The sequence below is a fragment of the Aotus nancymaae genome, unplaced genomic scaffold (genome assembly GCF_030222135.1).
Source record: "Aotus nancymaae isolate 86718 unplaced genomic scaffold, 86718_ANA_hifiasm-v0.15.2.pri h1tg000025l, whole genome shotgun sequence".
Lineage (NCBI taxonomy): Eukaryota > Metazoa > Chordata > Mammalia > Primates > Aotidae > Aotus > Aotus nancymaae.
In genome coordinates this window covers 14,902,416-14,923,779 of record NW_026988438.1, presented here as the reverse complement: position 1 = coordinate 14,923,779, position 21,364 = coordinate 14,902,416, and the positions used below count along the sequence as shown (strand labels likewise).

Sequence of the window (21,364 nt, the reverse complement as noted above, 5' to 3'; positions counted from 1 at the left end):
AAGTAAATGAAAAACAGCAGCAAACTGGGAATGTTTCTAAATTTGTTTAAAAAACAAAGTCAAATAACCAAAGGAGGATAACAGAAAAAAAGCAGAAAAAGTTCTATTGACATGGCTATAAGATCTTTGTAACTGTAATATGCCCCCAAGCTAAAATGGCTATAGAGTTATGTGCTTGGAGACCTCATCCCTCCTACTTCAGATTTATTATTATGGGGGCTGGAGAGAAATCTTGAAATAGGTGAATTCTAGATTATAAAAATCTCTAAGAACACATCCTTGCAAAACAACAACAAAACCACAAACAAACAAAAAAGGTCAGTGCAACTGCCTTCTACTTTATTCAGAATTTTTGCATCTCTACTTCTGAATATTTTGGACTAGTGGTCCCAGTGGTTTTTCCTAAGCCTATATACACATGTGCAAGCATGTGCTTCTAAACAAACCCAGAATCCTACTATAAATATCACTTTATTCTTTCTGTTAGCAATTAAATAAAACCTTTCTTTTAAAACCTTATTTTTTAAATTAAATATATATATTGGTGTTTCTGCTAAAGCCCACAGTATTTCTTTATTCCCTCAGTGGTAATAACCAGCTGCTCACAGTCTTTCATACAAAAACCGTCAGGAACCTGAAGACTGTTCTCATTCTCATTCTATTCCAAGCTGAGTTCTCTCACCTTTCTCTTAAGTCTAACAATTATTTTATTAGTGTGGTGACTTCCTTCTAAGTATCTCCCGGTTTTTCCATATTCCTCCTGAGTCTCAGAGCCTGAAAATAATGGATGTTGAGAGGAAACAGAATAATTACAGTCAGGCTTCAGAGTTGATTACTTCTTCCTCCAGAAAAACTGGACCTATGAAGATGCCAAGAATTCCTATATCTGCCCAAGCCAGGGAGGTAGGTGGTCAGAACCTCCTCATCTGACCTCCTCTTATCTGGATTTCCAATTAGAATGGATATTGTTGCAAGCCATTTTCAACAATATTCCACTTATGATCGGCTATGCAGGGGAAAAAAGAAAGAAAGCAATAGGGCAAGGTTGGTATAATATTTGAAAATAAATAATAATGGCAAGAATAATTGCTTAAAGTTGAATATGTAATAGATAGATTGGTAGATGCTGTATTTAAAATAGTGTTAGTGTTGAGTATCCACAGTAAGACCTCATATATCCCTTTTAATAATGCACATTTAAAACACAGATTGCGGCTGGGCGTTGTGGCTCACTCCTGTAATCCCAGCACTTTGGGACGCTCAGGTGGGCAGATCACCTGAGGTCAGAAGTTCAAGGCCAGCCTGGCCAAAATGGTGAAACCCTGTCTCTACTAAAAATACAAAAGTTAGCTGGGCATGGTGGCGGGTGTCTGTAATCCCAGCTACTCAGGAGGCTGAGACAGGAGACTCGTTTGAACCCGGGAGGCAGAGGTTGCAGTGAGCTGAGATGGCACCACTGCACTCCAGCCTGGGCAACCAGAACAAGACTCCATTTCAAAAAATAAATAAATAATGAAAGAAAAAAAAACACCACAGGTTGCATTGGAATATTTTAGTGCAGTACAGTGGGGAAATAAAGAGCACTATCTCAATGGGCAAAGAGTCTTCATCTCTATATTTAGAAAAACTGGAGGAAGTTTTCCACGATCCTGTTTGACCCCTCTTTTCTTCAGAATGCATTTTGGAAAATGAATTTTAAAAGCAACTTACTGTTCTGCAGGCCTCATCAAATACCCTTGTATCTCCTCTATTGAATGTGGAGAAGGAAGAAGACACTCACCACACTGAAGAAAGCCAGACCATTGGGAAGTATGTCAATATCTTCAGAGCCAGCTTCTGTAAGTTTAAGGAACAGATAAATGTCATGTTCAAGTTCTGTTATTTGTTACATAAAGCATAACTGGGACTTTGTTTACTTTATCAGAGTGTATGCATCTTTAGGGATGGTTCTGATGTTTTTTTCCAAGGCACCATTCTTTTTAATAAATGTCAGTTTAAACCACTTCCTGAAGTGAACTTCTGACTTTAAATGTTAGATATTTTATGTTTACTCAAATCAAAGTCAAGTTATCACCACATTTCCAGCTATAATACAGGAAAAGTTGACATCTGTACACTCTTACGATAAACATCCAGATGTCCGTATAAAAGTAATTGACATCAGGGGAATATTACTTTCTGAAGGAAGGACTCATAGGCATTTAACCATGCAAATATCCTTGTCCTCTTCTTTGCTCATTCAATCTGAAGCAAACAGACATCTTTCTCATTAACAGAGGTAAAACACCTGGGATTATGTATTCCCTCTTTTAAAAACAGTGTCTACTTGTTTTCATAAGCAAAGAAAGCTTTTCCATTTAATCTTTAAATTTAGGCTTTATATTACAGAAAAAACCAGCAAAAGAAAATTAATGAAAAATACCATGCACCTAAGCCAGTTGAAGCTTCTAACTCCTGTCTCTGAGGCAGGCTACAATTACTATTGATTGTTTATTGATTTTCTGCAGTACTCTCCACATAGCACAGCAAATAATTAGACATAAGACTTTGCCATCAGTCTCAATGTATAAATTCTACAGACAGATAATAGACCCAAACACAAGAAAAGAAGAATAAAAATGGCTTAGATTAAGCCAAACCATGACACATTCTTTGAGTCTACAAAATCCAATCTTCCTCTTTAAGACTTCTCCATGGGATTTCTTCAAGATTATTTCTAGGTTGTCAAAACCAAACAGCATGCATCTATCTATTCAGCCATTTTGGTCTTGATTCATGAGTTTGCATTTAGCCAGTTGCCTCCAGTGTTGCTTACTCCATCATAGTGCAGAAAAGCAAAACAAAATAAAAATGCCAAGAACTTCACATTGTAAAGATGAACCATCAGCCTGCTCCTCAGAAAGAGATACACAGAAATAAGCTTAAGTGTGGCATAGTGGAAGGGTTCTCAATCTGGGGTCTGTGGAACCTTTTGGGCTTCAAAGTATCTGTGAACCCTGTGAAATGCTATGCAATGCAAAATGTCTTATGTATGCACAGATAAGAACATTTCTGGGAAAAGGTCCTTGATTTTCATCAGATTCAAAAAAGAGACTGTGATTCCCCCAAAAAGGTTAAGAACCGCTAGACTCTTGTTCCACGGTGGTTCTCCACTGGTAATAAGTTAAGAATCATGTATACACAGCACATACACACATATACATATACATACACATACAGAGAGGGGGAGAGAGAGAGAGAATTCTAGTCCAGGTTTTGCTTTTCAGGCCTATTTAATAGAAGCTCAATTAATTAAAATTTATTTTTCCTGAAAATAATTTTAGAAAATTTAATTTTCATATATATAATGCTTACACACATGGAAAAAGAAAAAAATACATGGAAAAAAATTAACAATGCTTATTTGAGTAGTAGATTATGAATGATTTTTATTTTCTTCATACTTTGTTTAAAATTTTCTACAAAAATTGTGTTTTTTAATAATTAAGGAAAGAAAAATCTTTAAAAAAATACATTTATTTCAACCATATTGTAACTTCTGTTTAACTTCATTGCCTAATTCCAATGGGAAAAAAATGTGTCTCTCTGTAGCCTTCTTTGGAATATTTTCCAGATCTACTCCTCCGTCATCATTTCTATAGCCACTACTGCAGGAAGGTTTTATCCTCTCATATTACCTCTTTGGTGTGATTACTTCAAGAGCAGTCAATGCTAGAGAAAGTTTTGTTCCTCTAATTTAATAATAATCACTAACATACTTAGTTAGGTACACTAAGCACCAGGCTTCTTGTAAATACCCTACATACAATATCTCATATGATTTCATAATGCTAAGAGGCAGTAGGATTATCTTTTATTTTAGAGTGAGAATATGGAGGCTTTGAAAAAGTGAAGCAATTGCTCAAGGTCACAAACTGGGAAGCTGGGACTCAAAGCTTTTGGTTTGACTTAAAAGCAAACACAATATTCAAGCTAGAATTTAATGAATTTCCTCTCTCAGAAATATCCCGATTCCTCTGTAAAGGCACTTCACTAGTAAATTCAATCATGGTCAATCCCATATGTCGTCTTTTTCCTCTAAAGTTTTGCTTCCATGCCTCTCGCCCCTCACCAACATCTTTACCAATGAATATCCTGTACTTTTCTTTAAAACCTCTTTCAAAACTCTTTCTTTTTTGTATTTCAACTTATTTTATTTCAAAACAAATTTAATAAATCCTCACTTTTTTATTCTAGTGATATACATTAATTTCAATATTGCATTCCAGATATTTATGTAAATATGTGAAAACTTAATACTGTGGACTGATTTGGTGCTGTTTGTCATTCTTATTGTATGCTTGACTCTCTCCCTCCCCTTCATGGGTTCTTTGTCTTTCAAGTTTTTATTATGGGAAATAGACAGAAATCAGGAGAATGGTGTGGTGAACCCTTATATACCCAGTATTCACCCTCAACAGTTATCAGTTCATGGCCAGTCTTATTTCCCCTGCAGTCAGTCCTACCACTTATCCTCATCCGGCGTTATTTTAAAGCAAATCCCAGGTATCATATTATCTTTAAATATATTTATACAAACCACGATGTCATTATTACACCTAAAAATTCACAATAATCCCTCAATATCATCAAATATCTAGTTAGTGTTCAAATGGCCAATTATTTTTAAAAGGTGTAGCTTTAAAAAATTTATAGTTTGTCAGAGTCCAGATAAGGTCCCACACATTTCAATTGATTGATGTGTCTCTTATTTCTTTTAATCTACCCCATGTCAGTCCGTTATTGCCTGTGTGCAGGAGGACTTAGCTCCCTGGATGCAATGAGAGCTTTAGGTAGCCAACACTTAGGGAAGGTGGGGGAACCTGGGGAAGGTATCCACTGCATCCACTGCTCAGGGGAATTAGGGGGAGAATTTCCAGGCACAAGGAACAGCATCAGCAAAAACCCATGAATGGCACACACAGCATGCCAAACCCTTTCTTTAGAAAGTCTCCTAGGTTAGCACGTCTAATTTTGATTGCTTATTACTTAAGCAGTTATCTGTGTCAGAGATGGCCAAGCGTTCACCAGCATCCATATTCCCCTTCTTCCTTTTTAGCAACAGGCATGTGGTAACTAGCTATAGATAACATTTCCCATCCTTTGTGGCTGATAGATGTGGCCATATGTCTAAGTTTGGGTCAATAGGATGTGAGAATATAATATGTATGCAACTACTGGGTAGAAAAAAAAACTATGTAAATTTTCTTTTTACCCCATCCTGCTAGGAAATGGCAACAACCAGAGTTCTAGTCCTAGATGAAGAGGGCTGTGTTGCTTCATCAGCCTTTGTCCCTGAATGACCACATGGAACACAGTCATCTAACTGCCCTAGGTCATTCGCTTACCTTAAGACTGACAAGAGAAAAATGAAATAAGCTTCTCTCTTTTTTAAGCTATTATAACAGCAAGTCATCCTTTATTATACCCAATAGAGTATCTAATATGTAATGTAACATATTATTTTCTCCTTTTCTGGTTCACTCATCAAGTATATATATTAATCACCCTGGGAAAAGACACTATATTGGAAAGAGAATTTGCAAAAGTTGCTTAACCTCCTTGAGCCTCAGGTCCTTATCTGTTAGAAAAAGAAAAGCTGTATCTATATCTCACAGTAGTTTTTTGTTTTGTTTTCCTTTTCTCCCATCAGTAGACTGTAAAGCACTTGATGGTAAGGGCTACACACTTTAATGCTTTTTCCCCCAATCTCCCAAGCAGCAGTTACTGTGAAGGTCTTGACTGCCAGGTGCATAAAATTGTTAGTTACCTCGAGAAAGACAGTCCATTCAAATTTCTGTTTTAGTCCAGAACTCTGAAGGCCAGACATTTAGAAAATAAGACTTTTTTTTTTAACTCTTAAGCCTCAAAGTTAACTAGCTCTTCACATTTTAATTTTTAATATGCAGATGTTAATATTATGCCAAATTTGTGGTGCCTAAAAGCTTAGTTTCTGTCTGTAAGCTAGACTGGGAAGGAATTTTTAGAAAGGATTAAATAGTGAACTTACTTTCTGCCCCACAGAAGGCACACATACTGTATGATGTGTAGTCACGAATTATGATTAAAACAGAAAGACACAATATGATATGATATAAAGCACCCAAAAGTTGTACATAGTTCATTGCCAGTGATGGTGACTGAAGCACTGTAGTGTGTGCATGTATATGTGTGTGCTGATAGAAATAGAGGGCAAGGGGGATGGGGGCTCACCTCTTAGGGGGATTAGTTGGCCTCAAGTACACAGCTACTACTGTTTATACAACAGAAAATAAGAAACAGCCCTCTCTACCATAAGAAGTTGCTGTTGCCTGTATAGAAATGTGTGTCCAGCACATTGTTATTCCTTATCATCAAAGACCTGTGAATAAGCAACTGTTGTTAAAGACATATAACCACAAGTTATTATTAACCATTATACATTACTAACATAGCATTCAACAAATCTTCATATGGTGTGTGCTAATCATAGGGCAAAAGCGAAAAAGAAAAAAAAAAAGCACAATTCTAATTAGATCTAAAAATGTATCCCAAATGTGCTTCTAATCACTCATCCTCTCCGCTCTGTTGCCTTTTGAAGTGCCTCAGAGGCATTAAACACTTCACAAGAGGGGCCATAGGTGACATATTTCCTCATTCTTTCCAATTCCAGACAGCAGCTCACACACATCACAACATAAAGGTCACAAACACAGACAGATGCCTGTTCAGAATACAAATGTTGCTGGGCTTGTTTTTCTCTGAGGAGTGCTCCATCCCACTGAGCTGTAACAGGAATACACTTGGCAGTCTGTCCTGTAACATGGCTGGTTGTGCCCTATTGTCTACTCTGAGACTTGAATTCACAGAAGGTGGGCTTCCCAGGGCCAAGGACTGTTTAATAATGTGAAAATTATTAACTCAGCAGCAAAAGTAACCTAAGAGATCACTGGCCCAACCTCCCAACCTTGTCCAACATCTTTTACAGATACCATCTGGCTTTCCCTGAGTGACCAGTTCTGAGAGGGCTCTTCTTGATCACAGCCGGAGGCAAGATGAAGCTGCTGAGTTACTTGGGGCTCTTGAAATGGCTGCATGATCCAGCACAGATGTAGTCAATCTGCTATTTGATGTGAGTTTCCCTCCTCCCACTAAGTGTTTGGGCAATTGAAAGAAAGAAGGGAAATTCCAGGACAGCCTACCAGTCTAGCGGAAGGGAGGTAGAACTAGGGAAATACAAAAGTATCAATGAAAAAAAAGGAGAAAAAACACATAGGAAAAAGAAGCCTAAGGAATGAAAAACAGATCAACCTGAGAAAGCTGATGAAAAAAAGAAAAAAAAGAAAGAGAGGCAAGCAAGGGATTTGTAGAGAAACTCTGAAGGTTGCACTGTCAACTGATGGTTTATTTTTGCTAAAAGTGCTGAGAACCCTGTGTGGAGTAAATGTGGTTACAACCATGAGGTACTGATTTTATTACTGTTGTCAACTTCAGAGCAATTTAGCAATGGCTGTCAAAACTTTAAACACATATCCTAAAGGAACAATCCCATTGTTAAGGATGTATTCTACAGATACACAAATGCAACAGCAATGATGTTCACTGATTTGTTCATAGTTGCAAAACACTGTAACAACCAAAAGGTACATTAAAAGGGGACTGGTTAAATAAATCATGGAATGTGAAAATATTAAAAATAACAAAGTAACCAATATATGCTGATATGGAAAGCTGCTCACACTGTTTTAGGAATGAAGCAGGTTGTGAAATATTTACACTAAAATTCTATTTGTGAAAAAAAGAGTCAATATATTTGTTTGCATATGCACTGAAACTATCAGGAAAGATAAAAAAAGAAACTTTATCTTTGGAGTTATTTCTATTGAGGGTGCTGAAGAGTCTGCTGAGAGATTTTTATTTTTATTTTATTTACTTTCCATTTTATGTCTTTCTATATTGTTTGCACATATACTATTTATATGAACTTTGCACAAAAAATACTGCAGGCTTGTTAAAAGATAACTGTGTACAAACATAAGTCTCCAAAACCCAGTATCAAGTACAAAAAGCTAGTTTTGAAATATTATGCTTAATTTGACCCGATTTATGTTTTTAAAAATTATGTATAGTAGTATTCATAAAAAGACAGAAAAAGATGGAAGGACACTCAAAACTTGTTTAACAATGTTACCTATTCGGAGAGGAGTAGAACGTTTCCATGTAACCTGAGTTTTAATTTCTTAATAAAACAAAATATTAAATTGTCTCTCCTACCTCTAGAGAAGGATGTTGTTATCAAGGACTAGAAGGGACCCAATGACAGTCTAGTTATTTCCACAGTGTGGCTCTCAGAATAAAATTATAAATAAATGGATCCAGGCTTTTTAAAATCTAAAACCCTTCAGTCTAATCACAAACTCATTATTATAGGTGACAAATACAAAAGCCAAATTTGCCTAAGGTCACACTGCAAGTTTGAGGCAGAATAGAACTAGAAAATAGGTGTTTTTTTATTTTTATTTTTTAATTTTACTTTAGGTGTATACTATATCCGGCATTTCTCCCCATGTTATCCCTCCCCACCCCCCACTGTCCCTCCCCTACCCCCTCAACTGCTCCCAGCATGTGATGCTCCTCTCCCTGAGTCCATGTGTTCTCATTGTTCCACAACCTCCTATGAGTGAGAACATGCAGTGTTTGGTTTTCTGTTCTTGTGTCAGTTTGCTGAGAATGATGGTTTCCAGATTCATCCAAGTCCCTACAAAGGACACAAACTCACGTTTTTCTTGGCTGCATAGTATTCCATGGTGTATATGTACCACAAGAAAATAGGTGTTTTGACTTCTAATTCTTTTTGTTTCTGATCATACCACGAACCATATCTAAGGAAAGCCAATATTGGCTGGGTGTAGTGCCTCATGCCTGTAATCCCAGCACTTTGAGAGGCCAAGTTGGGAGGATTGCTTGAGACCAGGAGTTCAAGACCAGCCTGGACAACATAGCGAGACCCTGTCTCTACAAAAATAAAAAACTAGCCATGAGTGGTGGCATGTGCCTGTAGTCTCAGCTACCTGGAAGGATGAGGCAGGAGGATCGCTTGAGCCCAGGAGGTCAGGGCTGCAGTGAGCCAAGACTGCGCTACTGCATTCCAGCCTGGGTGACAGAATGATGTCACCTCTCAGAAAAAAAAAAAAAGAATTAAAAATTTTTTAAAAAGGGAAGCCAATATTTATTGTTCATTGATAATTTAGCAATAGTTACTACAAGTCTAGTATGTACTAGGGACATGTACTTAATAGTAGGTGACAAAGTGTAAAAGACAGCAAGGCATGGACTTTACCTCAGAGAAAAACTGCAAACATGCCAGAGAGATCCTCAGTATTGGAGAAGAATCTGGACAGATCCCTCCCTATCTATAGCAAAACTGGGGCTTGCTCTTAGGAGCCCCTCCTCAAAGACTCAGGCTCCACAGTACATCCTACATAAAGCCAAGGGGAGAAGGAAACCCCCCTCTGCAGTCATAGCTTAGAAGATAAAATAAAAACAAGTTTTTTCAATACGTATTGTGAATTGTCAGTACATCAGTCCGTTCTCACGCTGCTAATAAAGACATATCTGAGACTGGGTAATTTATAAGGGAAAGAGGTTTACTTGACTACAGTTTCATGTGGCTGGGGAGGACTCAGGAAACTTACAATCTTGCTGGAAGGGGAAGGAAACATCCTTCTTCACATGGTGGCAGCAAGAAGTGCTGAGCAAAAGGGGGAAAAGCCCCTTATAAAACCATCAGATCTCATGAGAACTTACTCACTATCATGAGAACAGCATCACAGGGTAACCACCCCCATGATTCAATGACCTCTCACTGGGTCCGTCCCACCACACGTGGGGATTGTGGGAACTACAATTCAAGATGAGGTTTAGATGGGGACACAACCAAACCATATCAGTCAATTAGGTATTAGCCATAAGATCAGATCCTGGTTATAGAGTAGTGAGCAGTGTAAACGCCGTCACTGCCTACATGGAGCTTCCTTCACTACCTGACCACGAGGCTCACAGAACACAGACTGTAGTGGCCATACCTGACAAATAATACAGACTTGATAAAGAAGTCAATTCTTTGACTTCTTTATCAAGTCTGTATTATTTGTCAGGTATGGCCACTACAGTGACTTCAGAGAAGTCACAAAACAAGCAAGAAATCAAATGCTAAACATAGAATTACACACAGAAAAAGAATAATTTACAGTGAGGGTAAGAAAAAATAAATACATGGTGCATGAGATCAAAGAGATTGTTAATCTAATGTGGTTTATCCACTGAAATACAGTAATTGCATGCTAAAATACCATTAATAAATGTTTTAACGTTGGTGGCCAAAAAAATGCAATGTGTCCAACAAGCATTTTCACATACATACCAATTCCTTTAATCAGGTGGCAGTTTGGAAGGTCTACAGATTCTACTTCTCCGGAGGCTTTAAGTCGATTTCTGTTACCAAAAAAAAAAAATCTATTTGTTTACGTATTCCCTGCTTTGTTTCAGAAAGTGTTTAAAGAGGCTTACAGCAATACATAAAACACAGCATAAATCTAAAGCAGACAAAAGAGAAAATAGAAAAACAAGGATAGAAACATAAATCTGCAGCAGAAATGAAGTTAAAACAAAAATGTCTATTGCAAAGTATTGTAAACCCATATACTGAGGTGGGTTATTTAAAAAAAAAAGCCAATAACTCAACAAATAAAACTTATAATGCAAGTTCCTACGCAAATGTAAACGCAGAACCAGGTCACATTTTTCATAGTTCTGGTGTTGTGGAAAGAGAGTTCCAGATGTGGAACCAAAAGACCTGTCTTCCTTCTGAAGAGTCAAACAATGAAAAATGACCGTAAGCCTCACACAGAGCCTGCAAAGAAGCCAAGAGAAAATGGTATTGCTCAAGGCCTGTCACACCAAAGACATCCCACAAATAGTTACTAATAAAAAAGAAAAGAAGGTAGCATCTCCATGACAGTATTTTTTTAAATAAGAATTTATTTGTTTATCTTATTTAAACAGCTTTTGGGGGTACAAGTGGTTTTTGGTTACACAGATGAGTGACAGAGCAGTGAATTCTGAGATTTTAGTGTCCCCATCCATGACAGTATTTACTGGAGTGGGAAGGTTGGAAAGCACCAACCAGTTTTGTAACTACTTTAGCAAAACTATTTGCTGTTGCGTATCCAGAAAATTAAAAGGAGGAAATAATGAGAGAATGTTGAACTCTAACAGGATGTCTTCCCCTCCCTCTCCCCACGAGAGGGCCAGGAAGCAGTTTGGGGCAATACCTGTGGGATCTATTGCTTTGAAGGCCACATACTATTGGCTTTCCCATCTCCTCTCACATTTTTTCACCTTCTCTGTTCTCTAGAGCTATAAATAATAAAAACAGCACTTTGTAGAAACTTTACATTTTTCAGTGGTTCCCACATACCATATATTTAAGAGACAAAATAGCTATTTGCCATGTGTCCTTCTCCTGTGCACACAGCTGACGGCTTCTGAAGTCTAGACACCGGGGAAGGCTTCTAGAGTATGGGGCAGGCTACCAGTTTCTCAGCAAAACAGAAGAAAGCTTAGGCCTAGATAATCCAGATCTACTCATAGGTTGTAACAACTACATATTTTGGCAATTCATGTCATACATAAAGTTTCTAATTAAAGGGTTAATCAGTATGTATTTGAAATCATATAAGTCAAGTAATATTAAATTTCTTGAAACAATATAGCAATAAGGCAAAAAACGTAAATAAATCAATATTTAAATATAATAAATATAATTCATTAAATGTATTAAATACAAGTTTTTTAAATAAAGCATTAAAAAATACAATAAATCACACTCCTATGTGTCACAGAAGTGACTTAAGAGAGGAAAAAAAACAAGAAAACCAAATACTATATGTTCTCACTTTAAGTGGGAGCTAAGCAATAGTGCACATGGACAAAGATGACAACAGTCGGCTGGGCGCAGCGACTCACGCCTGTAATCCCAGCACTTTGGGAGGCCGAGGTGGGCAGATCACCTGAAGTCGGGAGTTCAAAACCAAACTGACCAACATGGTGAAACCCAGTCTCTACTAAAAATACAAAAAATTAGCCAGGCATGGTGGCACATGCCTGTAATCTCAGCTACTCAGGAGGCTGAGGCAGGAGAATCACTTGAATCCAGGAGGCAGAGGTTGCAGTGAGCCAAGATTGTGCCATTGCACTCCAGCCTGGACAATAAGAGTAAAACTCTTTGTCTAAAAAAATTAAACAAAAGATGACAAAGTAGACACTGGAGACTACTAGAAGGGGAAGGGAGGGAGGGGAGTGGACAAGGGCTGAAAAACTATAGGGTACTTTGCTCACTAGATGGCATCAATTGTTCCCCAAACCTCAGCATCACACAATATACTCATGTAACAAAACTGTACATGGACCCCTTGAATCTAAAATAAAATTGAAATTACAAAACAAAGAGAAAGAGAGAAAAAAACGTTTATGTAATTGTGATGATGAGGATGACACTAATGATAATCGTAGGTGGTCAAAGGAAATACACAATAAAAACAGGTATAATTTACCAGTGTTCCAAGTTACCTCAATGAATTCATTTAATTCTTCAAACAACGCTATAAATTAGGCAGCATTATTCCAATTTTAAAGAAGAAAGAACTGAAACAGACAAAACAAGTTTCCCAAGGCTCAACTTGGCCAGAAGTGCTGGAAGCAGGGAGGCTTTTGCTCTAAACTACTCTGTACTTTTCTCAGAAAGGAGTGAAGGGATCTGTGCTTCTGCCTTAGCAGTGAAACTGCCATGACCCTTGGCAGGTCAGTTCATCTCTACAGGTGTCAGTCTTCTTTATGGATAAAATAAGGATAAGCCTAAAACACCTCCAAGAGTCTACTAACATCATATGACTCCAGAAATAGATGTAGATACAAAGCAATGGGGTATAGCTGCTGTTTGTACTCCAAGTTTTAGTATCATGCATTGATTTGGATGTCAATTTTACACAACTTACTACTATGCCTATTTGACTATACAAAAATAGGCGTAATGATGTTTTACCATCTAATTTTTTCAAAGATAATCTCTTTGGATTAAATAAAATCTGTTCAAAGTAACGCATTCTGATGTGTTTGAAAAGTTTAATATGTGGTTCCTGTTTCAGAGTCAACTTAGGTTTGCAGAAGTAACTGATGCTAAATAAGGCAGTCTTTATCACCTAGTTTTCTTGTACAATATCACGTTTTCATATGCAGCCTACCTGCTATTAACACTGAAGAGTTACATAAGGGCTATGCATAACTTCTACTTAACTAATTTTTTCTTGGTTTTCCTTTTTGATAAAAGAAAATGGGGGGTTTTGCCTCTATTGTTCCTGGCCCATCAAGACTTCCAAATTTCTTCAGTAGAAAACTGCCAGACTTTTTCCCTGGCAGAACAATCAGTTCCCTGCTTGCCAGTGGACTTGTCTTCTGGGTGGCAGACCCTAGTGGCTGATAAAACTCAAGCCATGCCCACCCCTCTTTATTTCTCCCTTGCTGTTTCCATTGTAGAGATGGGCAAAGCAAACATTTGCTTTCCGAGACTCGCCTGTAATGAGGTGTAATCATATGACCCAGGTTTTGGGGAAGGATATTGTGTCCCAGATATAAAGGGGAGACAGGAGAAGAGAGCTAGCTGGCATCACTCAATCTCCCTTCATGATTTGAACACACACACAGTGCTGGAGACTGCAGCAGCCATTCTGCATCCTTGAGAAAGATGAAGCTATAAAGTCAATAGGAAGAGACCAAAGAATGAAAATATATGAAGAACCGAGTTCCTTGATATGATCGCTGGCTCAGTGAACAAGCTCTATATGGGGTCACCTACCGAAGTATTTGTCATGTGAGAAAAATAAATCCCTATTTGAATGAACTACCATTAATTTGATGTATGTTACTTGTGACTGGAAGCAATCCTCACTGGCATCAGATTTAAGAAGTTTGGGGAATATACATATGTGTATTTATACACATATTTATCTCAATATAGAGAAAGATAAAAACCTTTTGGATTAGATTAATAAACCTAAAAGTATTCATGTAAAAAAGTACAAGATAAGTGATATAAACATATATAAGTGATGATATGGGAGGAAGAACATTTTTTTACTTTTGCTGGAGCCTATTTGTTCCCTAACACTTTATGTCCATAACATGCTTATGACTGTGCTAGGTCAGAGATGCATGGCTCTTGGCATTCTGCTGTCATGCAGGCACTGGTAATCAACAACAGCGCTCTCCCTTTAACCCAGAGCCAGCTTCCAACACACTGTTTCAGCAACTACGAGTCTATTAAAATTGGCACTCGAAAGGAAAGCTATTTGCCTTCTCTGTTTTAGGTTCCTTTTGTTTTTCTTTGTTTTCGTTTTCATTACAGTTTTTATTTTATTATTTCTTCATCACAAACCTATAGTAGGTATAATACTGGAAACAGTATCTGCTGGCTTCCTTCACTGGGGTCACAATCATTCCTCAAGTGACCCCTATGGAGTCCAGTGACCAAGGAATCTGTGGGTAGAATTCAGGGATCCATGAATTTGGATTGGGGGAAAATATATATCTTTATTTAAACCTCTAACTCAAATTCAGTATTTCCTTTGATGATGAGTGTAGGCAACAAACCACAGTACTATCAGTAGTATTTGTGATTCTGTCACTAATAGAAGTTATAGATACTTTTCTATCCCATTTCAGTTGTAGATAGCTCAAAGTTCCATTTACACTCATCTCTACTTCAAAATATCTGCTGTTAAACATTTACCTACCTCTAGATCCATTTAAGATTTTAATTTTAAAAAGCATATTATATCATAGATTCTAAAATAGTTTGGTAGCAGTATTTAAGTATAATTGGTTTCCTTTGTAATCCTATATATTTTATTTTATCCATTTAAAAATATGATTCTGGGAAGGAATGAAGGCTTCGCCAGACTGCCAAAGGGATGTATGGCACAAAGGTTTAAGAAATTTTGCTTGAATTTCATTGTCTTCATAGATGACATTTATTGAGCTGTGTGCCTGGGAATGTTTGAAGTGTTCTCATAGTCCCACTGTGGAGCAGGTCATACCCCATCCTACAGATTAGAACACCAGGGCACAGAAAAGTGAAATACCTAGCCCAAGGTTTCAGGTAAATAGTAGAGCTACGAATGAATTCAGGCTACCTCTCCACAAAGCATGAACTGTTAATCAACAGCCATTAGCATGAAATCAATCTCAGTTTCTTTCATTGAGGAAACAGCAGTACCCATCCAAAGTAGAATGAAACCAGAGAAGGCTAGCTATCATCTGGCCTATGGCAGGTAGCAGTAAGGGTGCACCATGCTATGGTGCCAAAATACCCCTGAGCAAACCGGGAACACAGTGTTACTATCAGGAGTTATTTTGGGTCAAACCTCTCTGCTTTTGAATTTACACACAACTACTGGGGATTTATCTCCTATGTGCAGGCTATATACAAGCCAGGGCTTTACCTTTTATATATAGACTTGTAAAAACCCTTTGGAATTCACCCCTCAGGCTCTTGTAATACTTGTACTAAGTAACTAAGAATTTGTGCTTAGGCATGTAACCCTAGGGAAAATTTGCTCCACTGGCAGAGAAGCTAGAAGACTGTGGGAGAGGTGGGGCAAACTGTATTTGGAATCAGGAGACCTGGCAGAGGGGACAGGTTCAGCACTGATTATTAATAATTATCTGTTGAACTGACTAGTTAACCTTTCTAACCTCAGTATTTATAGTTATAATGTAGAAGGGAAGGCCAGGTGCAGGGGCTCACGCCTCTAATCCCAGCACTTTGGGAGGCCAAGGCAGGCGGATCACCTGAGGTCAGGAGTTTGAGACCAGCCTGGATGACATGGCGAAATCCTGTCTCTACTAAAAGTACAAAAATTTGCCAGGTGTGGTGGCAGGCGCCTGTAGTCCCAGCTACTCAGGAGGCTGAGGTAGGAGAATCGCTTGAACCCGGAAAGCAAAGGTTATAGCGAGCCAAGATCACACCACTGCACTCCAGCCTGGACAACAAGAGCGAGACTCTGTCTCAAAAAAAAAAAAAAAAAAAAAACAAGAAGAAGGGAAGACACCTATGAAGACTGGATGAAGGCATAAAAGTAAAAGAGCTTTCTTTCCAAATGTCAGTAAATGTACATTCTGGTTTAATATAAAGAAGTTTGGCAGGGCTCACTAGCTCACATCCATAATCCCAGTGCTTTGGGAAGTTGAGGTGGGAGGATCACTTGCGACCAAGAGTTCCAGATCAGCCTGGGCAACATAGCAAGACACAAAATATGTGTTTTTTTAATTAGCCAGGTGTGGTGGTACATGCCTATAGTCTTCGCTGCTTAGAAGGCTGAGGCAGGAGGATCCCTTGAACCCAGGAGTTCTAGGTTACAATGAGCTATGATTGTGCTGCTGCACTCCAGCCAGGGTGACAGAGCAAGACCTTGCCTCAAAAAAAAAACATTTTTTAAAAGATAGATTAAAAAAAAAAAAGAAGTTTTCGTACTTTTGACACACTGACCAGCATACAAGAGTCACCTAATAAATGGTTTAAGGAAAAAAAAAAAGCCTGCTCCTTCATGAAGAAGTAAAAACAGACCACATAGCTTCTTGTGGGAATTGTCATAAAAGGTGCTAGGTAGCAAGCAGAACATTCACATGGGTACTCTGGGGATTCCCACCCACTCTCAGGCCTCTGATGCACTCAGATCTCATGATTCATCCATGGCTGTGTACCTTGAAACAAGGAAAAACTGGCCTGGGAATATCTGTATACTGTTATTTTCTCCTTTATTGCTCAATTAGGGAGGGGTAGAAAAGGTGGGTGTGGAATGCCAGTTACAGTACAGAAGAAGAAAGACAACTTTGATGACATTTATTCCTCTGGGATATCTTTATACTAAAAATTGAAGTGAGCAACCTGGGGAGAGAAATAACTTGAGTGCCAAAGTACCATCTCTAAAAACTGAATAATCAAACAGTAGGCACCAGATTAAAGCAAAAATGAAACATAAAGCCTCTGTCCCTTCAACTTCTTCCGAAGAGTCTTTCCTTATAGGGAGGTGGGAACATGATTTTTTGCTTTTTTTTTTTCCCCCTTTTTGACAGAGTCTTGCTCTGTTGTCCAGACTGGAGTACAGTGGCTCAATCTTGGCTCATTGCAAACTCTGCCTCCCAGGTTCAAGAGATTCTTCTGACTCAGCCTCCCGAGTAGATGGTATTACAGGCATGTGCCACCACACCTGGCTAATTTTTATGTTTTTATTAGAGACAGGGTTTCACCATGTTGGCCAGAATGGTCTCGAACTCCTGACCTCTAGTTATCTGCCCACCTCAGCCTTCCAAAATGCTGGGATTACAGGCATGAGCCACCGCACCCAGCTGAACATGCTTCTTTTTAAAATAGACTCTAAGGGTCACCAAACTCTAAACAGAAATCGCTCAACCATATGATAAAATACAGGGTACCCAGTTAAATTTTAAGACAAACAATGAATTATATTTTAGTATAATTATGTCCCAAATTCCATGCTTACGCTAAAAGTATGGTATAAGTATTCCATGCTTATATTTAAAAAAAAAAAAAAAAAAAAAATTATCTATCTGAAATTCAAAGTTAACTGGGTAGCCTACATTTTTCTTTGCTAAATCCAGCAACCCCACCATCTACTCCAACATTCTCATATCAGGCCATTTGGGGCTTCACATATCCCATAAAGTTACCACTTTATAAAGTCACTGCCTAATAAAGTGTATCACAATCATAGAAACAAAAGTTGCATCAAACTGTAAAGGAAGCCGAAGGTGGTGGCTCATGCGTGTAATCCTACCACTTTGGGAGGCTGAGGCAGGAGGATCACTTGAGGCCAAGAGTTCGAGATTAGTCTGGGCAACAAAGTGAGACCCTGTCTCTACAAGAAATAAAAACATTAGCACCCATCTGTAGTCCCAGCTACTCAGGAGGCTGAGAAGGGAGGACTGCTTGTACCCAGGAGTTTGAGGTTGCAGTGAGCTTTGACTGTACTACTGTACTCTGGCTTGGGTGGCAGAGCAAGACCTTGTCTCAAAATAAAAAACAAAAACCAACCAAACAAAAACCTGTAAATAAATTATCAGGTGCATTCCGTCAATAAGTTTTATTAACTTTTTCTTTTTTTTAGATTTGCAACTATAACTTTAATATAAAACCTTAAGATTAGTTATAAGGGGAAAAATTTGACAATTAATTGAGAAAACTTCCAACTTGCAGAAAAACTGGTGGTTTACACATTAGTAACAACATAATGAACTTGTGAATATTTGTGGTCTTGCCTTTGAAATGGAGAGCCAGACAATCATACAAAGACATCCAACTCATCAAAGTTCTGCAGAGCAGGCCGGGCATTACCTAACATGAAAATTAAGGTCAACATGTCCATTTCCTACCCACAAGCACTCTTCCCTCAACCCTAACTCCCACCTCAGCCACCACTGTTCCTCTTTGTATTGCTTTATCAGTAGATGAAACTACAACCATGCAACAGTGGGGCTGTCACACAGACTCTGGTAGCACGTTTGACTTCTCCCTCATCCCTGGTGTTCCAGAGTTTGGGTCCCTGTTAGCCCCTCTAACCTACTGCAATACTTTAACCAGTTTCCCCATGTCCACTCTCTATTCTAGTAGTTCTCAATCCTGACTGCTCATTAGAATTATCAGGAGAGTTTTTAAAAATAAAAAATACCACTGCTACTGTCAGCCAGTGTTCTTACATCACTTCCTTATTTATCTATTTACCAGGGAAACCTGAAGCCAGCTTGGCAAACAGTGCAGGCATTATTTCATGTCACATTTTAGTTTGATGAAAAGTCTCTGATAGGCAGACATCATAGTTTATAAATTACCAACTCGATTTTAATTTAATTATATTTTTTGTAGAGATGGGATCTTGCTATGTTGCCCAGGCCTGTTGCTAATTCCTGGGTTCAAGCAATCCTCTGGCCTAGGCCTCTGACAGTGCTAAGATTACAGGTGTGAGCTGTAGATTCTGATCCAGACCAGCTGAATCAGAATCTTTGATGTTGCCACCTAGACACCAGGCCCTCCAGGAGATTCTAACGTAGGGAGAACCATTGCTCTACTTCAATCCACCCTTCCAGGCTTATCTCTGTAAAACACAACTAGTTATATTAAGCTTTTGTTGAAAAGCAAAACAAACACCACCAATATTTCCCTTTTGAAGGAGTACTGGGCCTATCAAAGTAGGGTCCTATTTTTCAACTTATATTTAATGGCCTCAAAACCTATCCTTCCCCCCACCCTACTAGTCTCATCTCTTGATTTTATGCTCCCTTCAAATTAGCCCATTTGCTAGTCTTCCAGCTTCCCACCTTAGCCCCTTTGCTCCTGCTGCACTATGTATTTGGCATGGCCCCCTTCATGCCCATATGTGTTGCACCCACCCTTCAACGTCAAGTCAAATGTCTCTTCCTCCCTCTGGAACTCCACCTTCAGGGGATGTAATCTTTCCTCTTTAAGTATATGGGGTTCTTTTGTGCCTGTCCTTAGGACATCCTAATTTATACATTTACTGTATTTTATTTCTCTCCTCCCCTGTATTAAACTCCATACGGGTTGTACTCTCTACTATAGGAGCCTAAGAGAGCACATCACACGTAGCGGTGCCCAGTATTTCTGGAACTTATTTGCATGAGGCCTATAAAATTTTGGTTGAGGCAGGACATAACAGCTTACACCTGCAATCCCAGCACTGTGGGAGGCCTAGGCCGGAGGATTGCTTGAGCTCAAAAGTTAGGGACCAACCTGGGCAATATAGCAAGACCCCATCTCTACAAAAAAAAAACAAAATAAAACAAAAACCAAATTTTGAATTGGTAATTTATAAACTATTATGTCAACCTACCAGAGATTTTTCATTAAAACTAAAATGCAAGATGGAATAGTGCCTGCCCTGTTCTGTATTCTGGCTTCAGGATTTCCTGGTGAATACATCGGAAGTAACTTAAGAATATTAGCTGAATATTTCAAGTGTCTTTGATCTACAGCTGAAGAGTTTCTCAAACTATGCAGAAAGGGGTGGAGAAGAACTTTATCAAAGACGGAGCTAGTCTAGGCAACAAGAAGAAGCAACACCAATGACCTGAAATAAATCTTCATAATTAAACTTTTAATGCATGAGTAGTTGTTTTGTTTTCAAGTTAAACCCCTAGTTTGGCCCTTGAGTAACTGCAAAGCATTCTTTTGTCAGCCTAAGCAGAAGATAACTTTGTTAGCAGCAAGGGCTTATAAACTTTCAAGAAAGTGTCGCGATTCACTCCAAACTCAGCTGCTTTTTTTCACTAGAAGCGGAGAGTGGGGGTTCAACTAGCTGGGGGACCGACAGCAATCAAAAATTCTCCACCCCGGCCGCAGTGCCGGGTCCCGCAGGAATCCCTCCCCCAGCCTGCGCCCTCCCCCAGCCTGCGCCCTCCCCGCACCACGCGGCCACCTCCAGCCTGGGGACCGGCTAGGAGGGGCGCGCGGGAGTCCCACCTACCTGAGTGCCAGCAGCCTCTCGCCCAGGAGTGCCAACGCGATCCCCAGCAAGCCCACAGCCACCAGCCGCCCCATGGCGCGGGAGCCGGGCGCGCCGCCTCGCTCGGGCCTGGCCGGCAGCTCCGTGGGCGGTGCCATCTTTCCGGCTTGGAGGTGCCGCCCGCGCTCCGCCCAGTCCTCCGCTCAGGCCGAGTCCTGCGCCCGGGGCCGCGGAGGCTCCGCCCTGGGCCTGACCCTGGGCTTTGTCTCCACAAAGCTATTTCCCCAGATACCTTCGGGACGGCCCTGTCACGCCTTACTTTAGGCTCAAGACGTGAAACTTTGAATTCCTTCACATCCTTTCCCAAACAACCCACCCGAAGCTCCCTAGCAGCCCGCATACCTTTCTCATTTTCCTAGTCTTCAAACACATTTCTCACTCGCTATTCCCATGAAAACTTCCATAGAAAGCTTATTCTGGGGGACGTAGTGGGTACCCCAAAAGAAGGCGGGAAGTACTGGGGTGTGTCTTGTAAATATTTCACATTGGAATCACTACTTTTTATAACAGGATGTAGTTGCAAAGAAATAAACATCCTGTGTCTCTTAATACTTTTTTTTTTTTTTGATACAGGGTCTCGCTGTGTGCAGTCTGGACCTCCTGGACTCAAGGGATCCTCCAGCCTCGGCCTCTTGAGTAGCTGAGACCACAGGCACGCACCATTACACCTAGCTGTGTGTGTGTGTGTGTGT

At 39.3% G+C, this 21,364-nt stretch overlaps 1 protein-coding gene across 1 annotated transcript in view; it reads right to left on the bottom strand.

Moving 5' to 3' along the window:
* Positions 1 to 20,780, bottom strand: part of PON2 (paraoxonase 2) — a 30,538-nt gene extending 9,758 nt beyond the window's left edge. The window contains exons 1-3 of the mRNA XM_012450778.2: positions 20,634 to 20,780; positions 10,442 to 10,512; positions 1,781 to 1,836 (exon numbers count right to left, since the gene is read on the bottom strand). Of these exons, the coding sequence (XP_012306201.2) occupies positions 1,781 to 1,836; positions 10,442 to 10,512; positions 20,634 to 20,770 (264 nt within the window). The 5' untranslated portion in view covers positions 20,771 to 20,780. The remainder of the gene's footprint in view (positions 1 to 1,780; positions 1,837 to 10,441; positions 10,513 to 20,633) is intronic.
* Between the last annotated feature and the right edge of the window lie 584 nt (positions 20,781 to 21,364).